This window comes from Nesoenas mayeri, assembly GCF_963082525.1.
Source record: "Nesoenas mayeri genome assembly, chromosome: 1".
Taxonomy (NCBI): Eukaryota; Metazoa; Chordata; class Aves; order Columbiformes; family Columbidae; genus Nesoenas; species Nesoenas mayeri.
Window position 1 is genome coordinate 84,156,893 of NC_137541.1, and position 21,631 is coordinate 84,178,523.

General features: G+C 42.5%; 1 protein-coding gene across 1 annotated transcript; it reads left to right on the forward strand.

Moving 5' to 3' along the window:
* Positions 1-2,284: 2,284 nt before the first annotated feature.
* On the forward strand, positions 2,285-20,294 carry LOC308041461 (rap1 GTPase-activating protein 1-like; the record flags this gene model as incomplete). The annotated part of the gene is made up of 11 exons (XM_080346144.1): positions 2,285-2,428; positions 2,685-2,840; positions 7,795-7,866; positions 8,052-8,138; positions 8,810-8,944; positions 10,492-10,638; positions 11,875-11,978; positions 14,202-14,315; positions 19,069-19,195; positions 19,278-19,380; positions 20,278-20,294. The coding sequence occupies 11 exons, from the start codon at positions 2,285-2,287 to the stop codon at positions 20,292-20,294; spliced, it is 1,206 nt and encodes a 401-aa protein (XP_080202270.1).
* Between the last annotated feature and the right edge of the window lie 1,337 nt (positions 20,295-21,631).

Consider the following 21,631-nt stretch of genomic DNA (forward strand, 5'->3'; position numbering starts at 1 on the left):
CTCGGCAAGTAAGCTACCACGAGGCATGTCGTACGGAGAAAATACCAACAGATCCTCGGTCCACACATTGTTTCTGATACATGCTTGAATGCAATACGTTTCTGCACGCTGTGGCGTGAGAAATGCAGGACTGGGCAACGTCGTGCAACACGCGGAACGTTGAAAACAAACGGCGCAGCTGTGCACTCACTCCAGCTTAAGAACGAATGGAGCCCGCACCAAGGCACACACATGTGGATAGACAGTGGTTTGTAGACACAAACGCTTTCACGCACATGGTCGTCCAAGTACAGGGACATATCTGCAGGTACCCTCCAAAAGAATATTCTCGTGCAGCCACGTATGCGTGTTGCAGTACGCCAACCATCAACGGACGTGTTTACCCTCAAGCACGTCGGTACGCTTCGCTTACGTCTTTCTGCCCATAGATGGGAGTGGGCGCGCTTGTGGATGTGTGCATGTGTGTGGCCAGGCGTTTGCTTACGCATCAGTTTGTGAAAAGGTAGGTGCTTTTCTCTAGCTGCGTTCGCGTGCACGAGGTGGTGGGTGCACATACCTGGGAGCATGTGGAAAGATTTCTGCTTGGTTTTCAGTGGGGAATCGTGTGTGTTCCCGTGGACAAACAGAAGGCGTAGCAACTAGGTTCCGGCGCAGAAAACGCAAGTTTTCCCATGCGCTCTCTTTCTCTCCCTATAGCGAGTCGTGTATAGAAACCGCTAAGCCTGCGATCCGCAAGTAAGCTGCCACGAAGCATGCCGTACGGAGAGAATACCAACAGATCCTCGGTCCACACATTGTTTCTGATACAGGCTTGAACGCAAATACGTTCGTGCTGCTGTGGCATGAAAGACGTCCGTCAGAATATGTGATTGCGCGCACCGGTGAAATTGCTTGGTTAATCCATTCAATCCTGGTGTGCGGGGTTTTGAGAACTGGCTCTGTGGAGTCGTCTGCGGAAATGCCGCTGTCGGAACACGCACACTCGGTTGTTTACCAAAATATAGGCAGACGCCTTTTACCACGTCGTTTAGCATGCAGAGGGGTACGTCTGTTCCGAAGAGACAACGGAAACGCGTGTGCACGCATAGAAGAAAAACCCGACCAGGTGCCTTTTTGTGTGAACTTGAAACAGCCGTCTATACACTCGCAGACACGCGAACGTGCATCAATGCAGTCACACAGCCACCAGCTTTTGAGCACAGGCTCTGCTGGTTTTGGCACTCTTCAGGCACACTGCTGAAAGCCGCGCACGCTGCTGTTCATACGCTAAATGGCGTCTTCGGAAACATTTCTCCGGTCGATCTACAGCTCTGATTTCTTCTCGTGTTACTGAGAAATGTCAGCGCAGGGAATCTGTCTCTGTCGAGCACACGTCAATCCCTCTTCGGTTTTCCCCTCTAGACTCTGCCTTGATGATTTCCCTGGTCTCTCTTCACTGGAGCAGTCATGGCTGTGCTGTGTTACACACAGGCACAGCCAAAGCACACCAAGTGTCGAGAGGCACACTCCGCTGAGCTCAACACTAGCACAGATGCACATGTGCGACGAAATCAGCTCACATGCTTGTGGAGAGAAAGACATGGACCCACACGCGTGCAGAGCGACGGATAGATACAGCAGGCGCTAACGAGCACAGACTGACTTACACGCAGACTGTCCCCACACCAACAGGGACCGCTCTGCAAGTATCCTAGACGTTGATTATCGAATCAACCACACTGACCTGTGCCAAACTCCCAGACACTTACACGCAAGACACAATCTCTCTGACAAGCACACAAGTGTTTGCTCTCAGCTATAGATCAGGGACAATCCTGCGCAGTGCGCCCTGTTGCTCTTTCGCTTTAAGGCATGGTGTGTTTCGTTTCTCTTCTGGTGTCTCAATCTGACCCACAGTGGCAGCAGAGAATAATTTTATTTGACTGTGCGAATGTAAGTTTGTTTCACAATAATAGGGGTCAGTATTGTTTCAGTCTCTTTCTGTGGGGTAGCCTGTCCTTTTGGTAGTTCTAAAATACGATTTGTGTTTCTCAGAAGAATGCCAAATAAAGTAGCTCCTTTGAGGATTCCTGGTTTAGCTTCATAGCTTTTAGCGAGCATGTTCATCAGCAGAAACATTGTGCTGCTTCAGGCAGTGCATTTGTTTTGGGAAGATGTGATGCCCCACTATCAGTGATTTCTTAAAATCACCTTTGATAATATTGATGTACCAAGGTACTGTTACTGATATATTTTCATTTCTTTCCACTTCCTCATCTCTGTCCTGCCTTATCTATGGTGTGGTATGGATTTGCTCAGGTTTCGGGGAGGCTTGGATGTCACTAGATGTCAAACGGGCACTGAGTCAGTGTATACAAATTTCCGAGGCAAGGAGATCATGTTTCCTGTGTCTACAAAGCTGCCCTTCACAGAGGGAGATTCCCAGCAGGTATTGGAAGGGGAACTAAGGAATTCAGTTGTGTGGCTAAGAGGGGAGGGGTATTCAATGTGGGGCTAGTTAGAGGGGCGAATGCCTAATTGCATAACAGTGGGAATTATAGCTGGAGTAATGGTAAAATTAATTGATGAGGGGTTTGGTTCAACAGATGGACTGAAGATGTTAAATAGACTGGTATTTAAGGGCCCATTGTACTGTTCTACTCTTTTTCACCTGCCTTCTCACTTTATTATTTTTCTGTCTCTAGCTTCAGCGGAAGCGTCACATTGGGAATGACATTGTAGCCATCATCTTCCAGGATGAAAGCACACCTTTTGTCCCTGATATGATTGCTTCTAATTTCCTACACGCTTATGTGGTAGTTCAGCTCACTCATGACACAACTGGGGACACTTTCTACAAGGTGAACAGAGCCAATAGATTCCTCTGTACTGATTTGCTGATATTGATCCTTGAAGTGGAAACCTGTTCTTGGGCTTTTGGAAGAGGTGCGGATTCAGCCAGCTGTCATCCTAACAGCTCTGCTTGCACTTTTAGCAAACTTGATCAATATGGAATATTAATGGTATTTATTTCTTTGGATCAATTTTCAGTGAAAGGCAATAATTAGATCTATTACCAGTAGACCTAGAAATCCAGTAGCTGCCACCATCTCTCCTTGCCCTTCACACACTCTCTGTTCTCTGACCAGGAGTCTCCAGTCTGCTATGCTGTTCTCTATTCTATAGGTTCACATAGGTCCTCCCTATTTAGTGTGGTTGCTGCTATTTAGCAATCTCTGTTCATGTTTGTTGAGTATTCAGATTTCATAAATACATTTTTATCTGGATGGGGCTAGGAGGTGAGGCTGACAAAGACCAAGATTCTGGAATGCAAGTGTTTTACTGCAGGACTGCTTAGTGCCTCTACCTAGCAAACAGAAAATGAAAGAGTAATTCAATCAATTTATTAAGAATCTACACATGGAACTAGAATATACTTGTATGTTTTTCAAAGGGGCTGATGAATTTCTGAAGCTTAAAGCTTGGGAATTGAAGCAGGACAAATTCAGATTTTTTGTTGTTGTTGTTGTTTACATCAAAGAGCACAAGGAAAAATTTATGCCATTTTGGGGGATGTATTGCTTGCATCATATAAGTCAGGTAAAACTCATTCACCTAACTGAAAGCTATGTCTGCATTGCTCATGCTGCAGAGCACAGCGCTGAGAGGTTGCCCTGCCGGAGACTGCAGCTCAGATGCAGCTGGTTGGCCTAATCTATGGAATTCAAACCAGCTACATCTGCTTCAGGGGATCCCAGAACAGGATTCCCATCTGTCAGGGAAGTGCTACCTGTTTGGGCCCTCCAGTTGAAAGAAGCTCTACTAGAAAACCAATTCCCTGTCTGCAGCTTTTGCACACAGCTCTTTCACTGTAACATGACTCTGTATGGATGCCTATGTAACTTTATGCTCAACTTTCAGTCATGCTGAGAGAGAAGAAAATATACAGAAGCTCAGGTTCTGTGATGTTTCTATTGTAGAAACATTTTAATCAAAGTGCTATGTCTCGTATTATGTAGAAATGTTGATTTGGTCCTTATGCCTTGGAAATCTACAAGAACACCGAGAATATAAAAATTTGGACAGGATACCCATCTCTTTTCCCACCAACAAGTGTGCTGGGAGTGGAGTAACCACCTTCTATTGTTCCTTGTGCTATGGGGAGCCTGGTATATATGATAGCTTCATATTGATCAGGGACATAGCACAAGGAACATTGATAGCTTCATGTTGATGAGGGGCATAGGGTCCTAGTTCTTGTCTTGCTTTCTGTTTTATAGGGCACAGAAATTTACTGGATTTCATTTAATGACATGAGAAAGAGCTGGGGAAGGTTACCGTTTGTCTTGTCTCTTCCTACTATTGTTTTCATCTTTCCCTGTCTGCAATGCCATTGTTTTGGTTACTGTAATAGGGTTGCCTGTATCATTTAATGAAATAGTCCCAGTCAGGACCCTAGAGCCAATGCAGGATTTTCTGTAAAGGCTTTTCAAAAGGGCGTTTAACTCATTCTGCCTTGAGAGTATTCTAGTACTTAAGAGACTGAAGGAAATTTTTTTTCCATCCATTTTCCCATTTACTTAAGCTTTAGTGCCTTGTGGTTAAATTGGAATATTAATGGCATTTATTTATTTGAATCAATTTTTGCAATGAGAAAATTAAAATCATAGAATGTCCTGAGTTGGAAGGGACCCACAGGGATCATCGAGTCCATCTCCTCCTGTTCCTGCATATGACAACCCCACAGTTCACATTGTATGCCTGATGGCACTGTCTAGTCTTTTCTTGAATATTGACAGGCTGTGACACCTCCCTCGGGAGCCTGTTCCAATGCTCCACTACCCTCTGGGTGAAGAACCTTTTCCTCATGTCCAACCTGAACCTCCTCTGGCACATCTTCCTGCTGTTCCCTTGGGTTCTGTCATTGGTCACCAGAGAGAAGAGATCAGTGCCTGCCCCTCCTTCTCCCCTTGTGAGGAAGCTGTAGAGCCTCCCCTCTGTTCTGTCCCAACAGACGGGATGAGGGATGAGTTAACTCTGAATGCGACACACGCCCTGACTCAACAGATGAGACCAGGTGTGAGTTAACTGTCGGTTAATTCTGTGCGGTTATGTGAAGTGAATGACAGACAATCACTCCAGGGGTCCAATTCAGTTATGAGTTTTACTAAAAGTATGTGTTGGAATACTAGTTACAGCAAATAGTGGCTTTGCAAAAATAGTTTATGATATCACAGAACTTATCAATACATTAACAGCAAGAGTCCTACTACGAGCCATGTATTGGCAACCATTAGTAGCTATAATATGGGACTTAGAAGAATCCAACAGCAGAGCTTAAGATAATGTTACTCTTATATGTTCAAAAGGAAGAGAGAGAGAAAAAGAGTGGTACAGAGGGAAGGAAAACTAAGGTGTAAGAGAGAGAGAAAGAGAGTAATATATCACCATTCACAGAAGGAGAGACAAAGAAATGGGGGTATAGAAAAAAGGAGAGACGGAAAGAGCAGAGAGAAAGGAAGAAAAAAACAGATGAGGGATCCAGTCACTCTTAGGGCTCCACAGCGTGGATGATGAGATGTGTGTATGCCCTCCGGTGTCCCGCAGCGAGGATGCTGGGGTTTGTAGTTTAGGGGGGCAGCACCCTCCGATGTCTAGTCTAGTTCCCGTGGTGAGGCTGGTGGGCTGAGGGTCCTCAGGATGGTGGATTCCCTATCAGTGCTGTTTTAAGCGAGCTTTTTTTATAGCCCTCCGAGTAGAGAAGAGTCTGCGGGGGAAAGGGGTGACTGCGAAAGATCGACAAGTCTCGACAAATCCGGGGCCATGTTGAAGGGTCTGAGCTTTTCCCCTTTGTTTGCCAAGCTGTGCATATCAGAAGATGGAGCTATGTACCCTCCAGCTCATCCCCCACCTCCAGTATTGGCCAGCTGGCCTGGGCTGTGGCTTGTTAGCTTGTTGTTGATATGTAAATCGCAGTTCACCCTATACTGAATGTGTCATCTCCTGTGGCTGGATGAACTAGTTTCGCTACAATGTTTTCAGCCATGATCCTTATCAATACACAACACCCTCCTCCAGGCTGAACAAACCAAGTGACTTTAGCTGCTCCTCATATGGCTTCCCCTCCAAACCCTTCACCAACTTTGTAGCCCTCTTCTGGACACTCTCCAGTATCTTTTTTTATACCGTGGTGCCCAGAACTGCACACAGTGCTCCAAGTGAGGCCACACCAGTGCAGAGGAGAGCGGGACAATCACTTCCCTGGTCCAGCTGGCAATGCTGTGCTTGATGCAACCCAGGACATGGTTGGCCCTCTTGACAGCCAGGACACACTGGTGGCTCATGTTCAACTTGCTGTTGACCAGAACCCTCAGATGCCTCTCCACGGAACTGCTCTCCAGTATCTTGTTCCCCAGTCTGTATGTACAGCCAGGGCTGCGGTGCCCCAGGTGCAATATCTGGCACTTGCCCTTGTTGAATTTCATGCAGTTGGTGATTGCCCATTTCTCCAATTTGCTCAGATCACTCTGCAGGGCCTCTCTGCATCTGAGAGTGTCAACAGCTCCTCCCAGTTTAGTGTCATTGGCTAACTTAGTATTCCCTCAAGTCCTGTGTCCAAGTCATTTATGAAGACATTGAACAGCACTGGCCCTAAGATGGATCCCTGAGGAACCCCACTAGTGACTGGTCACCACCTGACATAACCCCACTTACTAGAACCCTCTGAGCCCAGCCCATCAGCCAATTACTCACCCACAAGTGTTTTTCCAGCTGTATGCTGGACATCTTGTCCAGGAGGATGCTGTGAGAGACAGTATCAAAGGCTTTACTGAAATCCAAAAAGATCACATCGACAGGCTTCCCTTGGTAAACTAGGTGGGTAACCTTGTCGTAGCAAGAAATTAAGTTTGTTAAGCAGGACTGTGTTGTCATTCAGATGTTTTTCAGTAACTTCTAGAATAATCTTCTCCATAATTTTGCGAGGCACAGATATGATGCTGACATGCCTGACAAAATGCAAGGCAGGATTTTAACTGGTAGATATCTATTGGGAGGGTGTGAGAGGCCTTGTAATTAAGGGTGCTGGCCTATGATGTGAGAAATCTGAACTACCACATCAAACTTGGCAAAAAAAAGCCTGTGAAATATTCTTAATTGCTGTGTGTATCTGGTAAGATAGCTGTGTATAATTACAAGTAAATGGTGTGAAGAGCCAACTGACTATATAAAAACTTCATTACAGTTACTTTTTTGGCATTGATATGTCGGGTAGGAGCACGGTTAAAAAAAAAAAAAAGACAAAAAACCACATGGATATCCTTATCTCTTGCTGAGAAAGTGCTTTTGTATGTGTACCATATGTGTCTCAGAGAGGTGGTGTCACTGAGATACTCCCCTCACTGTGCAGTGTAGTTCCACTGAAAATTCTCTGTCAAAAAAAAGAAAAAAAAAAGATCACTATAATCACATTGACAGAGGTTCTTCTAGTGGAGGTAAATCTTGCCGGCTGAATAGAAGCTTTTTTTTTTTTTTTCCAAATATACTGCTTGTTATTAAAGATTTCTAAAAACCAATTCACTTTATTGGTTTTGTTGCTTTTACTGTGTGCACATCTAGCTGACTGAATTTCTGGAAGATAAATCAGCACATTTATTCACTGAGTTCAGAAAGAGCTGGATGCATGGGATAACATATTTGAGTTCTTTTCGATATGTGAATTATTCAGGAGGGATCAGATATACCATAGCAGTCTGAAGGCTTTGATAGTCTCACTTGTGTTATGATACTTATTTTTTCCCCCTTATATTTTTTCAGGTTTCAGTCACAGCCCGAGATGACGTCCCCTTCTTTGGACCCCCTCTGCCAAATCCAGCCATATTTAGAAAGGTTTGTTTCTCTTGTCCACTGTTAGATGGCAGGGTAATATGGTACATACCCTGGAGTTCTGAGTAAGTGTTGTCAGTCTGGCTACATGACTTTGGAGGTCTAAAGAGCAGAAAGGCAGAGCTTTTCTCATGTGATATTTTTATTATTGTTTTCATTTCTAGTCTAGTCTTCATCCTGTTTTGCAGAGTGCAGAGTTTCGTGAATTCCTTTTGGCCAAGCTCATCAATGCTGAGTACAGCTGCTATCGAGCTGATAAATTTGCTAAATTAGAGGTGGGTCTATTACCTTGTTGTTTGCATTAAAAATTATAAAATTATATTACTGCCAGATTAAGAAAATACAGTATAACTTTTTACTTCTACTTCTTATTTTGTGTTGCTTTAAAAAGGAAAATGAAATGTTATGATACTTGGCTATGTGATACTTCCTTCGTATTTCACAGCAGGTGTGATAGAATATGAACAGGTACCTCCTAATGTAAAGATCTAATCCTCAAGTAAGAGTGGGAATATGATGCATGCATTTTGCTGGAGGAAATTCTGTTTTAGCTGAAACTCAGTATTGTGCTGCAGGATGTGTACTGATCTCACTGATTTTGGTTCAAGGTACTAAAATTCTGTTCCACACTCTGCTGCTTACCTGATCTAGAAAAAAATGCCCTCAATTCATGCCTCTTTTTCATCACCTGTAAAAAAAGTACCGGTGTCCTTTATGACTTGCTTTAGAAAGAGTTTAAAATGGCTAGGTACTATTGTAATATGTTCCATAAAATCTAAACCACTAAAACCACATCTAAAACCACTTCATACTGTTTAAAATAATCTTCATGATGTTTGGTTTTGTTTTTGTTTTTTTAAGACAGACGTGAGACATTGCAAAAACAGGAAAAATAATCCCTCCGCCCCCAATAATAGTTGTGTTTTCATTCCTAATGTTGACGCAGGAAAGAACTCGGAGTGCCCTCTTGGAGAGCCTTTTTGAGGAGCTGCAGCTTCGCAGCCGCAGTATGATGGGGTTGCCCATAGGGGAGGATGACAAGATAGAGAATGGCAGTGGGAGCTTCCTTGAGAATTTCAAGGTGAGCCATAGTGGATTGATTCCTTTACCCAGTTGCTCATAATTTTCTCAAGCTCATTGTGTGTCCCTCCAAGGAATATTCACCCTGCTGGTCAGCTGTGCTTAGGGTGAGACAGAAGAAGTCTTTCAATCCAGCAGCCTTTCTCTAGAGCATCTTCAACTGTCCTTTGCCATATGTCTCAAGAAAAATTTTTCCCCTTCCTGTGCGCCTTTCTACAGAGCTACAGTGTGGCTTAGGGTGGAATTCCTTATTGTCCCTAAGAAATGAAATTCTTTATGCTTCATGCTGTCGTCTAATGTTAGACGAGGTGTCACTCCATGACTTACAGAAAAAGGAATGAGTGTTTGCAAGAGGAATAGTAATACCTAGTAGCAAGCAGCTTTCAGTTCCTACAGCATATCTCTTTCACTTAATTTTCCTCATAACTGAAATATTTGCAAGAGCCACTGCAAGAGCGTTTCTAATGTATCTGTGAGTGTACCATCTAGAGAAACTGTGATGCTTTACTTACTCTCTAAAAGCCAGAGATAATTTACTTTCTTTTGTTCAGTGTAGATTACACTTTGTTCTTTTTCTTTTTCTTTTTTTTTTTTTTTTAATCAGGTGGCAGAACTTATTTTAAAAGTGATCAAGATGATACGAGATAGGAAAGTTTTTGTACAAACAGGAAAACTGAGTTTTGAACTGAGAATCTTATATCATTTTCCTATCTACTTTTCCTCTCCCACTTCTGTGGAAGTGCCTCACCACTTCTTTTGTGTAAGTTAGCTGTCTGGACAGAGAAATACATTATTTCTTCAGATGACCATGGTGGGCTAGTTAGAGTTGTTAAGGGCTGTCAAACTAATCCATTTACATATAGTTATATGCGTAGCTTTGGTCAGAACTGGGATGCTTTGATGAGGTGTGTTTTTACATACAATCAGTCTATCCTGCCTTTGCTGCTAAACAGGAATTTCCTACCCATCTGGGTCTTACACTAATTATCCCAAAATGTCCTTTTCTGACTTATAGCAGATGCTGTGATTTGCATGTCATGTAGACATATGACCTTTGCAGAAGGCTGGAAAAGGCTGAGTAAACTCAAAAATAGCTTTTCCAGATGCTGCAGACTTTAGTATGGCTCCTTTCCCTTTGGAACCAACACCCAAGTTCATGCAAGACTGAACCTTACAGTCTTGAACAGGAGTTTGATTTTCTGTTTTGTAGCCTGTACTGGGTAAGAATTCTTCAGATTATGCTGTCTTATCCAATCTGCTGGGATACTGGTAGGGAATCTCTATTTTTTGCAACAGGAAAAGGGAAGTGAAAGTAGAGAATAAACTTGAGGAAGAGATCTCCACTGGCAGTGAGCTCCATGAATTGGCTAGGACCAAAAATGGGTAATATCTAAGATGCTGTCTTCTAGGAATTAGGATTTCTGTGGTTTTGGTGCTGGTTTATCACACCTTTCCACCCAAACTGTGGTACTTTTCCTACTGCTCCACTGTGTGCAGGTCTATATGTGTATCTGTGTTTGTTTGTTTCCCTGCTTCCCCACTGTTCAGCGGGTGATTAGAGGCCGCAGCCAGAGCCTGGATACCATGGGGATATCCATGAGAAAGCAGCAGCCAGCCACCCTGCCCAGCCGCCCAGCTACACCTGGCCTTGCCCTCAGCCAGAGTGTCACCGAGGGCCCTAAGGCCATTGCTGCGGTAAGGTATTTGAGTGGGCTGTAAGAAGAAACCTGGCATACCTTTGTGAGCCATCCATACATTCTTAGTTCTCTTTCCCTATTAGTTTGTCCTTTTGTCTTTCTGTGAATGTCTTTCTGTTGTACAATCCCATCTCACAAGTGGTGACAGCACGTGTTGCAATCTGTTTTGTCTGTGCCTATCTCTAGCCTCAGTTCATGTGTAAACTAGAGCTGAGATTGATGCAGACTGGGAGGAGAAAGCCAAACATGATTCTGCATCAGATATCTATCCTGGATTAGATCCTGTATGTTGCCATACCTTAAAAAAATGCATGTACTGTGGTTTGACTAGAATGGTGCTGTATTCTCATATGGCAAGAGCTGAGAATATAAAGACACTAGATCTGTTCCATTTTCTTCAATTTCACCAATCAGATTCTTTTCTGTAATATAAACAGGTGTGCAATGTTTATTCAAGGTGCGTTTTTACTGTAAACATAATTTATATGTTGGGAACAAATAGCAGAGTTAATAAAGTTTGGGGTGAGAAAGAGTGAATATTTCTAGTCACTATCAAAGGCTTTCTTATTTGATAAGGATACCAAACATATGTGATCAGTGTGAGCATAACAAATCCATGACAAATGTTACCAGAAAAGGATCCATGTTTCTGATACTGGAATTATGGTCACTTTGGCCAAAGTGCATCTAGCTGATTATGGTCTTTGCACTAGTGATGTCAGTATACAGGCAAACTACAAAAACACATCTCTGAGTAAGCCAAGAAGGTTCCTTTCAGTATGGAAATTTATTGGTGACAGTTTCCTCAGTTGTATGCATTCCTTATGTCAGCACAACTAATTCACAGCGTAGTAATGATGAGTTTGCTGCCTCCTTCTCTCCTTTAACTTCTATTTTTCTCTGCCTTCCTGATTCTGCCTCTCCTTCTCTCATCACATGGGGATACCTCCCTTCCTGAGCCTCTTTCTCTGTATAGTGGCTGTGTATCTTGTTCTGACTTTGTTTCTGTATCTTTCAGTCTCTTTCTTGTACCACCTTTGTAAGCCCTAGATTATGTTTCTCACTGACAGAAAGTACTCCTTGCACCAGTGGAGCTGAGCTGTTCTATTGTATTGCAAAGCAAAGGAGAGGATCTGGATCCACATTGCAAACTCTCTTCCATGCTTTCAGTTCTCCACAGTGTTTCCCGTCATGTTTCCCGCTCTCTTTTCTGTCACACTTTCCTTTTTTCTAGTCTTTTGCCTTGCCTGGTAGGAGCCCCTCACGTACTCGAGCTAGCTGGTTCCATGGGCGACGGAGTAGTGCCATTGGCATTGAGAACATACGGGAGGAAAAGAGGTATGAGCCGTGGGAAGATGAGACAAAGACAGAAAAAAAAAAAAAAAACATAGAAGGAGATGAGAAAGGGGAGATAGAAAGGCATGTATAAGGACAGAAAGGTAATTGACAGGAATGAGTATGGAAATGGAAATGGTTGGAATGGGAAGAAAAGCCTCATTATGAGTTAATGGAGAAATGGACAATTGACAGAAACAAACAAAACAAAAAGGGCTCTTTGTAAAGGAGAATAATCAATATGAGTGGAAGAAGGGAGGAAATGGGTGGAGGAACATAGTAATGTCACTCTTAAATATTGTGCAATATGTTCCAGGACTCCTGGTTCTCCTGTTCTGTATTCATCACTTTCAGATAACAATCAGATTAAAGGCTTCTATTTGGCAAGGGAGAATTGGGTGCTTGGTTGTTTGTTTGGTTTTGTGTCAAAAAGTTCAAATAGACAAAACTTCTGATACCTTGAAAAAAAAGGATTTTTTAAAAAAAGCTTTAAGTCAAAACAAATTAGATGGTGTGAGAAATACTTAAAGGGTAACATACAGGTTCAAGGAGTGATTTGGCATATTTGACAGAATTTTAACCATTCAAAAGTTGTCTGTTGGTCACAAGAGATTTAGTTAAATCAAATTTGTCTCAGTTCTTGCTGAGGCTCCTTTTCAAGATTATACAGAGTTTCAGAAGTCACATGAGTGCTCTGCATCTAATATACATTTTTTCCAGGTGCAAGAATTCCGGGGGACAGCTTACAGACTCAGCGTAAAAGGGGGAAAAAAGCTATCTTTAATGTGGAAAATAGTGATTTCACAACAGGAAGAATTACTACATTTTCCCTTCTAGGTATTCCCTTGGACCTTTCTTTAATGAGATGCCTAGGACCTAATCTGAATAAAAATAGTATAGAATACAGTATAGAACCTTCTTTGAGAAAAATTAAATCTGAGACAACTTCCATGTAACAGTCTAAGCCAACACAGTAGCCATAGCTCCTCACTACTTTGAATAGTTTTGTACCTTATGCAGCTGCACCTGCCAACCCATTACATTGTGTACAACATTATTCACTATCCCCTTAAAAGATCTGTAAAAGTTTTCTACAATAAGGAAAATCCCTAGATTTCTTTTCTTTCTGTTTTGTTTTTGTTTGGTTGGTTTTTGTTTTGGTTTGGTTTTTCCCCTGGCCTTTGCTAGGAGGGAATTGGTAAGTTATTTGGTTTATTTAGCTTTCCTTTTGTTTATTTGTAATCGTATTATAGATATGAGGAACAGTGAGCCTTATCTTGTGTTCTGTGAAAAACTATTTGGTTGATTCTTGAAGGTGCAGTTTAACCAGCAACTGGTCTGTTCTAATGGTTCAATGCCACTGAAAAGCAGTCCCACTAACTCTTTCAACTACCCAATCCTGTCCTATTCCTTGTGATGGCTCAGATGTTCAGTGAACTCTTCATGGAACTGATTCAGCCCATTAATCTAACAGAAAAAGTATCAACTTTCACTGGATTGTCTGCCAGGTTCTGCCATGAACTGGTTCATGAATGAGTCTGATGGGTACCTGGGCTGATGGGAAGTACACTCAGCAAGAATGGGGGAGACTAGAGCAGTCTCTCTGGCAGAAGAGAGATTAACACACTGTGTGTGACTTCACCCTGAAGCTGTAGTTTAATGGTATGCAGGCTCTGACAGCAGAGCTGACCCAGGAGGAACTTTGTGAGCTCCATCACTGAAGCAACAAAACTCACTCAAAAAAACCCTGAGTTTTCCGATCCTTAATTAAACATACCCCACTTTTCAGTTACTTACACAGACAGCTTGCTTCAGAAGTATCTTGACAAGTACTAGTAGCAACAAAACTATTGTAACCCTCCTGAAACAGAAATTTGCTGGATCCTTTTTCTTTGTGCAATAAATACATTAACTCTCTAATCAATCCTAAAACTTTCTAAGACCAATGAAATGGGGAGGGTAGAAGAAAAAGAGGAAGAATTAAAAGAGAGTACAGAAATTAATTTTAACTTTTATATCAATTCAAAAGGAGCTTAAAGCTGGCCATTTCTAATATATTGCCCTCAATAGGTCACATGTGAGGAACCTACTCTTCTCAACACAACTGTACTTTCATGTGTATATGAAAGATCCAGCTTTGTAATTGTGGCTGGTAAGAAAGTGTTAGAATAGATAGTAGTTAACTCTGACCATGGGGTACAGCTGGTTTCTATTTTTTCCCAACAGAGGCACTGCAGAGAGGATACGGAAGGTGCTGGACAGTCCAGGAACTTTCTTTGACCTGAAGTCTGATGGATCCTCCAGTCCCAGCTCTCCAGAATTCCCCAGGAGGATAAGCAAGTGAGTTGAAAATAATTTTAGTATTTGAAATACACTCACTGTGTCTGGTATTGACTTAAGCATGGTGCATGTCTTGCTCTCTTGGAGGATTTACTAAGATTGCCCACACCAGGCATTGCAGTATCTTAAAAGTTGTATGTCTGGCCATGGAACAGTAATTCAAGCATGCAAGTAAGTAAGTCAGCTTTCTTAAACAGCCAGTGAATAAAGATTGAACCATTTAAAGGTGATTTGGCTGTATCTTTACTGTAATGTTAGTTTGCATCCAACAGGATACACAAAGCCCTAGCAGTTCAGTTGTCCATGCTTACTCATGTATTTTTTTCCTCTGTAGTTTGCTCTGGGTTGATTTTGGAGCTTCATGGAGAAGCTTGGACAAGGGTTTGTTGGAATGTTGAGTTGTGTTCAAGTTCTGCCCCTTCAAGCAGGATTCACGCTGCTGCTCCAAACCAGTCTGAACTACTAGTCTGTTTTCAGTCCCCCTAAAGTGTTACAGTGGGGTCTCATGTGTTGCACCTAAGTTTCATCGCTAAAGTACGCCATACCATACCTAGTGTACTCCTGCAAAATACTTCACGTGGTAGTCTGCAAAATAGTTCTTCAGTTTCTGGTGGTCAAAAACTATATAAAAATGTACTTTCCTGGTAGTGCATCTTTGCTGTTGCTAAGCTGCATTATGCTGGGATGTGATCCTATCTAGGATACTTCAGGACTTAATGGAAACTATACATTTACATTTACAAGATTCCAGAGCAGCCTGTCTCTAAATCCAGGACTGCAGCTGACTTTCTGGAACAGCTTGCCACACCTGATTTTTTTCATGAGAACTTGGATGAGACCTGTGGCAAAAAGGGCACTGAGTACTTTGTAGTAAGGCATGTCCCTTTCTCAGGACTGGGGCTGCTCTAGGAAACTTTCGGGAAATGCTCTAGAGCCAGGCCTCTGTGTTGCTCCAGGTGCCAAGTCTGATAAGGAAGGGCCTTCCTTCCAGGTAGATCCAAAGCTCCATAAGAATTGCAGGCTGGTGACTATCTGCAGTAGTTCAGCTGTGCGACTACCCAAAATGTTGTCACAGCCAAGGTGCAGAGTTCTGGTAAATATGTTTTTGTGATACTAGTTTTTGGTTTAGGTGGGTGTCCAAAATTTTGGTGGAGGATGAGAGCACAGCTAGGAGATATAGACCATTTAAGATGCTAGCTCTGGCAGCAAAGGATAAGAGAGAATGCAGGACATGGAATCACTGATTGGTCAGCAACTCCTTCCAGCCTTACCACATTATTCTACCTCCCCATCCTCATACTGCCTGGGACCTTGTTAATGAATTAGAGGTTCACACGTGAAGGACTCTTGCTCTGATTAGGCAGATGAAGTAACCTTGCATAATCAGCAAGAATTCTGCCTAGTAAGAAAACATCTCATAATTTGGTTAGTCCTGGTTAGCATACTGTAGAATGTGTGCATGTCCTGGAAGAAAATGATGAAGCTTTCTTGACATCTGTTCCTGATTTCTACATTTGATGGCGGGCTTCATCCACTTCCCAGCCCCCAGTGTCTATTCATCAGCTGAGGTGAACCAGATGCAATGGCTGTTTCAAATTGATATGACATGCTTTCAGAGAGCAAACATACCATGGGATTTCACTGACAATACTTGCATGAATATTGTTTATGCACATGAGGCATGACCTGTACGATTTGGCAGTCTATTTCTGTCACCAGGATTCTCTCTGAGCATCTTTTTTCCAGTCCTGGATCCAAAACCACTTGTACAATCACCAGAAGAAGTCTTTTCACAGTTGTGGTAGTTTAGCTCTTTCCTGGACAGTTTGTTTACAAGGTGGGATGTAACATGGAGTTTAGTACAACTGGTGATTAGCCAGAGTTAGAGTTGTAATTTCAGAGTTAGGGACCAGCCCATGTACAAGTCATAGCTTCTGCATCATAGCTGGGACAGGGAATCAAGGACATGGAATTCCACCACATAGAGCGCACTATTTTCACCAAAACAGTATTAGCACATTATTGCAGTAACAGTCTAGGAGTTTAATTCTAACAGGCTATCTCAAAGATAGTTCTACTGAAATAGTATTGTTCATTAATTGTGAAGCCACAAATCAGGATTGTGATATAGGCATATTTCTAATGCAAAAAGAGTTCCAGCTGGTTCTAGAGCAATTTCTGCAGCCCATATTAAAAATGTCATCCCTGGCAGTATGTCAATCAATCCGCTCCTGGTTCTCCCCAGGGAGTAGTGTCACAGGAAATTTCTCTGTCACAAAAATGTTCAGCATGTTGCTGCTGGTCTTAAATAATAATTACAGATTCTAGACCGAATCAAACCCTTAGTCCATGTTGTGCTAAAACCAAGCTGGAAATAATGTAAAGGGAACACAGATTAATTCTTTTACAGTAGCGCTCTCTTTCCTCACATGCTGATTGCCAACACACCATTCTGCAGTGATTAGCTTGCAGTCCATGAAACTGCATTGTTCAGTTGGGCTTCTCTACCACGTGCAGGGACAATTACCCTTAGTTTTTCTGCTTTACTGTCCAGGTAGGCTTCCAAATAATCCTTCTTCCCATGGGACAGACTTAAAAGAATGAACCCCGCCTAAGTAACCACATAGCAAACCTCCTCAGGATCAGATGGCTTTCTGGGTTGCATCTGAAAAATCAAGCACTGTACTGTGTACACCCAAATCCTAGGAAAAGTTTTTTTGTGTTTTCCATCCTTAGACTCATCTGAGTAGGGACATCAAGCCAATCAAGCGCGGACCAGATGCTTCTCTGTCATTGGTTACCTACTGAAGATACTGGCAAGACTTTTGGGGTGAAATGAGAGCCTTGGCTAAGAGGAGCATGAACTTACTTAGAGGACCTCAAGGACTGTGGAGAGACCAAGTGGCACCATGTAATGCTCCACTGGCAGTTCCAGGAGCAGGAGTCCTGGGAAAGGAACGTGTCCAGATAACTTCTATTGGAGCATTTTGGCTCTAGCCCATTCCCATTGCCCAGTTAGCAGCCATTGAAACAGCCTCTACTAGTGATGAGGGAAAGAGGCTGCTGCTGAGTGCCTCTCCTTCTCTTCCCCTCCCCTCTTCTCAGATGAGCCAGAAGAGAACAGCTTGGCCTGCAGAAGGCAAGAGCAGACAAACATCTTTCCACCTCTGTCTCTACTGTCTTTGGATGACATAGGTCAGTAGGTGAGGATGGAGAAACCTGCTGAGGAAGGATGCTGAGAAGGAGATACTTTGTAAAAATCTGGGCTCTAACTCACTTAAATTCATGTTATTGATTTGCTCTGCCAATAGAGAAGCGTGTTGGTCTTCATTTCCTCCAAAATATATTTCCTAACCTCCTGAGGAAATACCTTTGGCCTATATTGGCCCTGTCTTTACTGTTCTCCCTGTTGCATGCTGGCATGTGATATGCCTGGGACTTTAGGTTTCATTACTGCTTGTAGGTCAAGACTGGCCACATTTTGCAGTGTTTCTGAAGGAATAAACATATTTAGTATCTTGAAGGTGTCTTATCTTTCTTGCCTCTCCTAGCTTTTTTGGGTTTCTTAACATTTTTAAGCACTCATCTCTCTCTTATTGGCTGATCTCTTCTGCAGGCAGTGAGTATTTCACCATAAATGTTAGGTTTACATGCACAGTGCACCTTCCACCATGTGAGCTTATCAGCCTCATGAACTGCTCTTTCTCCTAGATGACTGTAAGCAGTGGATCCCAAATTCTGAGCTGGGAGAAGCTGACCTAAAGGGTCCTTTTTGACAGATATGAAACATGGTATATATCATGGCTATCTCAGTGACCATGACATTTGAGAGAGTGGCAGTCAAGTGATCCAATAGATTTTGCTTTGAATGTTCCTATTGTAATGGCCCTGTGGGAGCTAAAAGTCTAGTGGGATGGACCTACAGGAGCCTGGCTACTGGCAGCTGTGCACATACAAAATCACCAGGAAGGGCATCCTCACCTAGGTATGTTCCTATCTGTAAGCAGGAGGACCTTTCTGACATGTCTGTGCAAGAGCTTGACACTCAATCCTAATGGCTTGGCACTGAGACATCCTAAAATAATGCAGATCTCAGTAATTTGTTTGTGCCTTCCCATTGCTTCCTTGAATTTTCTTAGTTAATAATTCTATAATACTGGTTAATGTCTCTAAGTTTTCCTTACTCCTCCTGTTAAAACTGTCTGGAAACATAGCAGTAACAATTCATAAGCTCTATGACATGAAAAGTGTGCTTTTATAGCTTCCTTGTACTGTCTGGAATTTCACCAGACCAAACACAATAGGCTGAGAGTGGATGTGGGTGGCCGAGGCTGGGTAGTGCCTTGCCTTTATACTCAGTTTAACACCTCAACATGTTGTATTTAGGCTTCTAAAATCTCTAATCTCCAAAGTGAAGGCATCTGTTGATTTTAATGAATGTCTAGAGGTTAACAGTGCTTAAATGCAGGTGGTTTGACTCACTCTGCTTGACGACACTTAGGTCTGTGACTTAAAAATTCAGTCTTGTCCTTTGATTATAGTTATCCAGCATGGAAACAAGAAGTGGTGTTTCTACTAAATGAAGTAGCAACTAGAAATTAAGGAATGCAAGCCAGTTCACCAGAATTGGAAAAACTAGCTGTGGATGAATAATTTCCTGTTGCTGACTACTATATGGTAAAGTTATGTCACAAAAAGTGCAAGCCTATGTGTAACAATAAGCCTGATAATGTTGAATGCTTACATTTCACAGAATGCTTAGGAGTCAGACTTCAGGATACTGCGTGATGCAGCCATTCTCACGTTCTTCATCCAGTGTAAGCAGTTGTTGTAGTAGTTTGAGGGAAAATGAAACATCTGAGGAAGAGGAGAATGACAGGGTGGGTGTATGAACTCTAACAGGCTACCCTCCCTGATTTTACCAAGTGCTTTATTAAAACACGTCTTCTTTGCCCTCTCCAGGAGCTGAGGTGCTCTCTTAAGGGCCTTCCAAAACAGGATTCAATGGTTCAGACTACGTGGCTGGATGACAGTGACTGCACACCCAGTACTTCCAGCTCACCAGGTAAAAAAGAAAGAAAGAAAAACAGAAAAAATCCTCTGGTTATGCTTCTAGAAACATATGTGATGTTGAGCTACAATCATTTTGGAAAATCTTTCGTATGCCATCCTTGAGATTTGGGAAAGCATAGGTAGATAATAGGCTGAGAGAAATGGGAGAGAAGCCAGCATGCAAATCCTAATGGGGAATGGAGAATGGGAAGTGTGTTCCAGTAGCATGAATAAATATTGCTGTACACACTGCAGAAGGAGCTACAGTAGATTGCAAAGAATGAGTGTGTTCCTGTGTGAGTGTGTTCATGTGTTTCTATGGAGAACAAGCAAGAACAGAACAAGCAAGGGCTCAGTTAGCTTTAATTTTCTTAGGACAGTCTCAAGATGATATTCGAAAGAAATTACAGAAACTGGAGGGGGCACAATTACGAGATCTGGATGTTATGTTAGAAACAGCCTGGAAAGTTAATAATAAGAGAGAAAAGGAACAGTCAAGGCATTATCAGCAAGACCTGTTGTCCAAGGACAAGGTGGGGGAGTAGGAACAGGAGTCCGTGGTAGATGAATTAGAAACGGTCAAGGGCGTGGTTTTCGGAATGTTCAGGGAATTCCTTTGGGACCTGTTGTAAAGCTTGGTTCAAATCAATGTGCTTATTGTAAGCAGCAAGGACACTGGAAAAACGAATGCCCGAACTGTCCCGGTTCCATGAGTTGGGTACCAAATGCAGTAGGAAATGCAGTACAAACTATGGTGCTGGGGGAGTATAGTAATGACAGCTGACTATATGAAAGCACAAAAATGGATACCCAGAATAAGGAGCCCTTAGTGACGGTACAAGTGGGAGACCAGGATGTGAGATTTTTTGTGGACACAGGGGCTACCTATTCTGTGCTAAATTCCTTACAGGGAACAGTAGGTCATAAAACGACAACGATTGTTGGTGCCACAGGGAAGGAAGAAGTACGGCCATTCCTACAACCCTTAGATTTGTGTTTTGGAGGAAAGGAATTAACCCACAAGTTCTTATATGTTCCAGACTGTCCAGTTTCCCTTTTAGGACGGGATTTATTGACCACATTGGATGCCGTAATAACATTTGAGGATGGAAACCTGGTAATGAAAATTCCAGAATCTAAGGTAGGACAAATTCTGTTATTAAAAGAAAACCTGGTAGTGAAAATACCACAAGCAGTGGAGGAGGCTGTGATGGACTGACATACCTGGGAAATCAAAACCAGCCCAGCCTGTAAAAGTGGAACTGAAGGAAGATGCCAAGCCAGTACAGTTGAGGCAGTACCCACTGAAACTAGAAGCTAGGTTAGGAATAGTACCTCTAATTGAAAAATTCTTGAAATATGGTATTCTAGAGGAATGTGAATCAGAATATAATACTCCAATTTTTCCAGTAAAGAAACCTGATGGTAGTTATCAATTAGTCCAAGATTTGCGGGCTGTAAACCAGATCACTAAGGACATTTATCCGGTAGTTGCAAATCCATATACCTTGTTAACATCTGTGAAAGAGAAATATAAATGGTTTACTGTACTTGATTTAAAAGATGCCTTCTTCTGCATACCCCTTGACCATGAAAGCAAAAATTCCCATTGCCTTTGAATGGGAAAATCCACACAATGGGAGGAAAACTCAATTAACCTGGACACGCCTTCCACAAGGGTTCAAGAATAGCCCAACCATCTTTGGAAATCAACTAGCCAAGGAACTCGAGGAATGGACTACAAAAGGTCATATCATGATCCCTCGACAATGGTATTTGTTGCTACAATATGTAGATGATATTCTGATTGCGACTATGGGAAAAAGGATAGAAGTGTTTGTATCCCATATGGTGACAACGGTATTGGAACAAAAGGGGGGCCATTGGCTTTCCTCAAGCAGAATGATGAAATACCAGGTAATTCTGACAGAACAAGATGATGTTGTTCTAAAAACTACTAACCTAATGAATCCTGCGGAGTTTTTGGGTGCAGGTACTGAAGAAGGAGATCTGGAACATGATTGTGTGGAAGTCATCGAATACACCCATGCAAGTCGTCCTGATTTGAGAGACACCCCGCTGGCAGAAACTGACTGGGAACTCTTTACTGATGGCAGTAGCTTTGTGGAAAGTGGAGTACGGTATGCAGGATATGCGATCACTACTGTCAAGACAGTAATTGAGGCCAAACCCTTACCACCAAACACCTCAGCACAAAAAGCGGAATTAATCGCCTTGACTAGGGCATTGGAACTCAGTGAGAA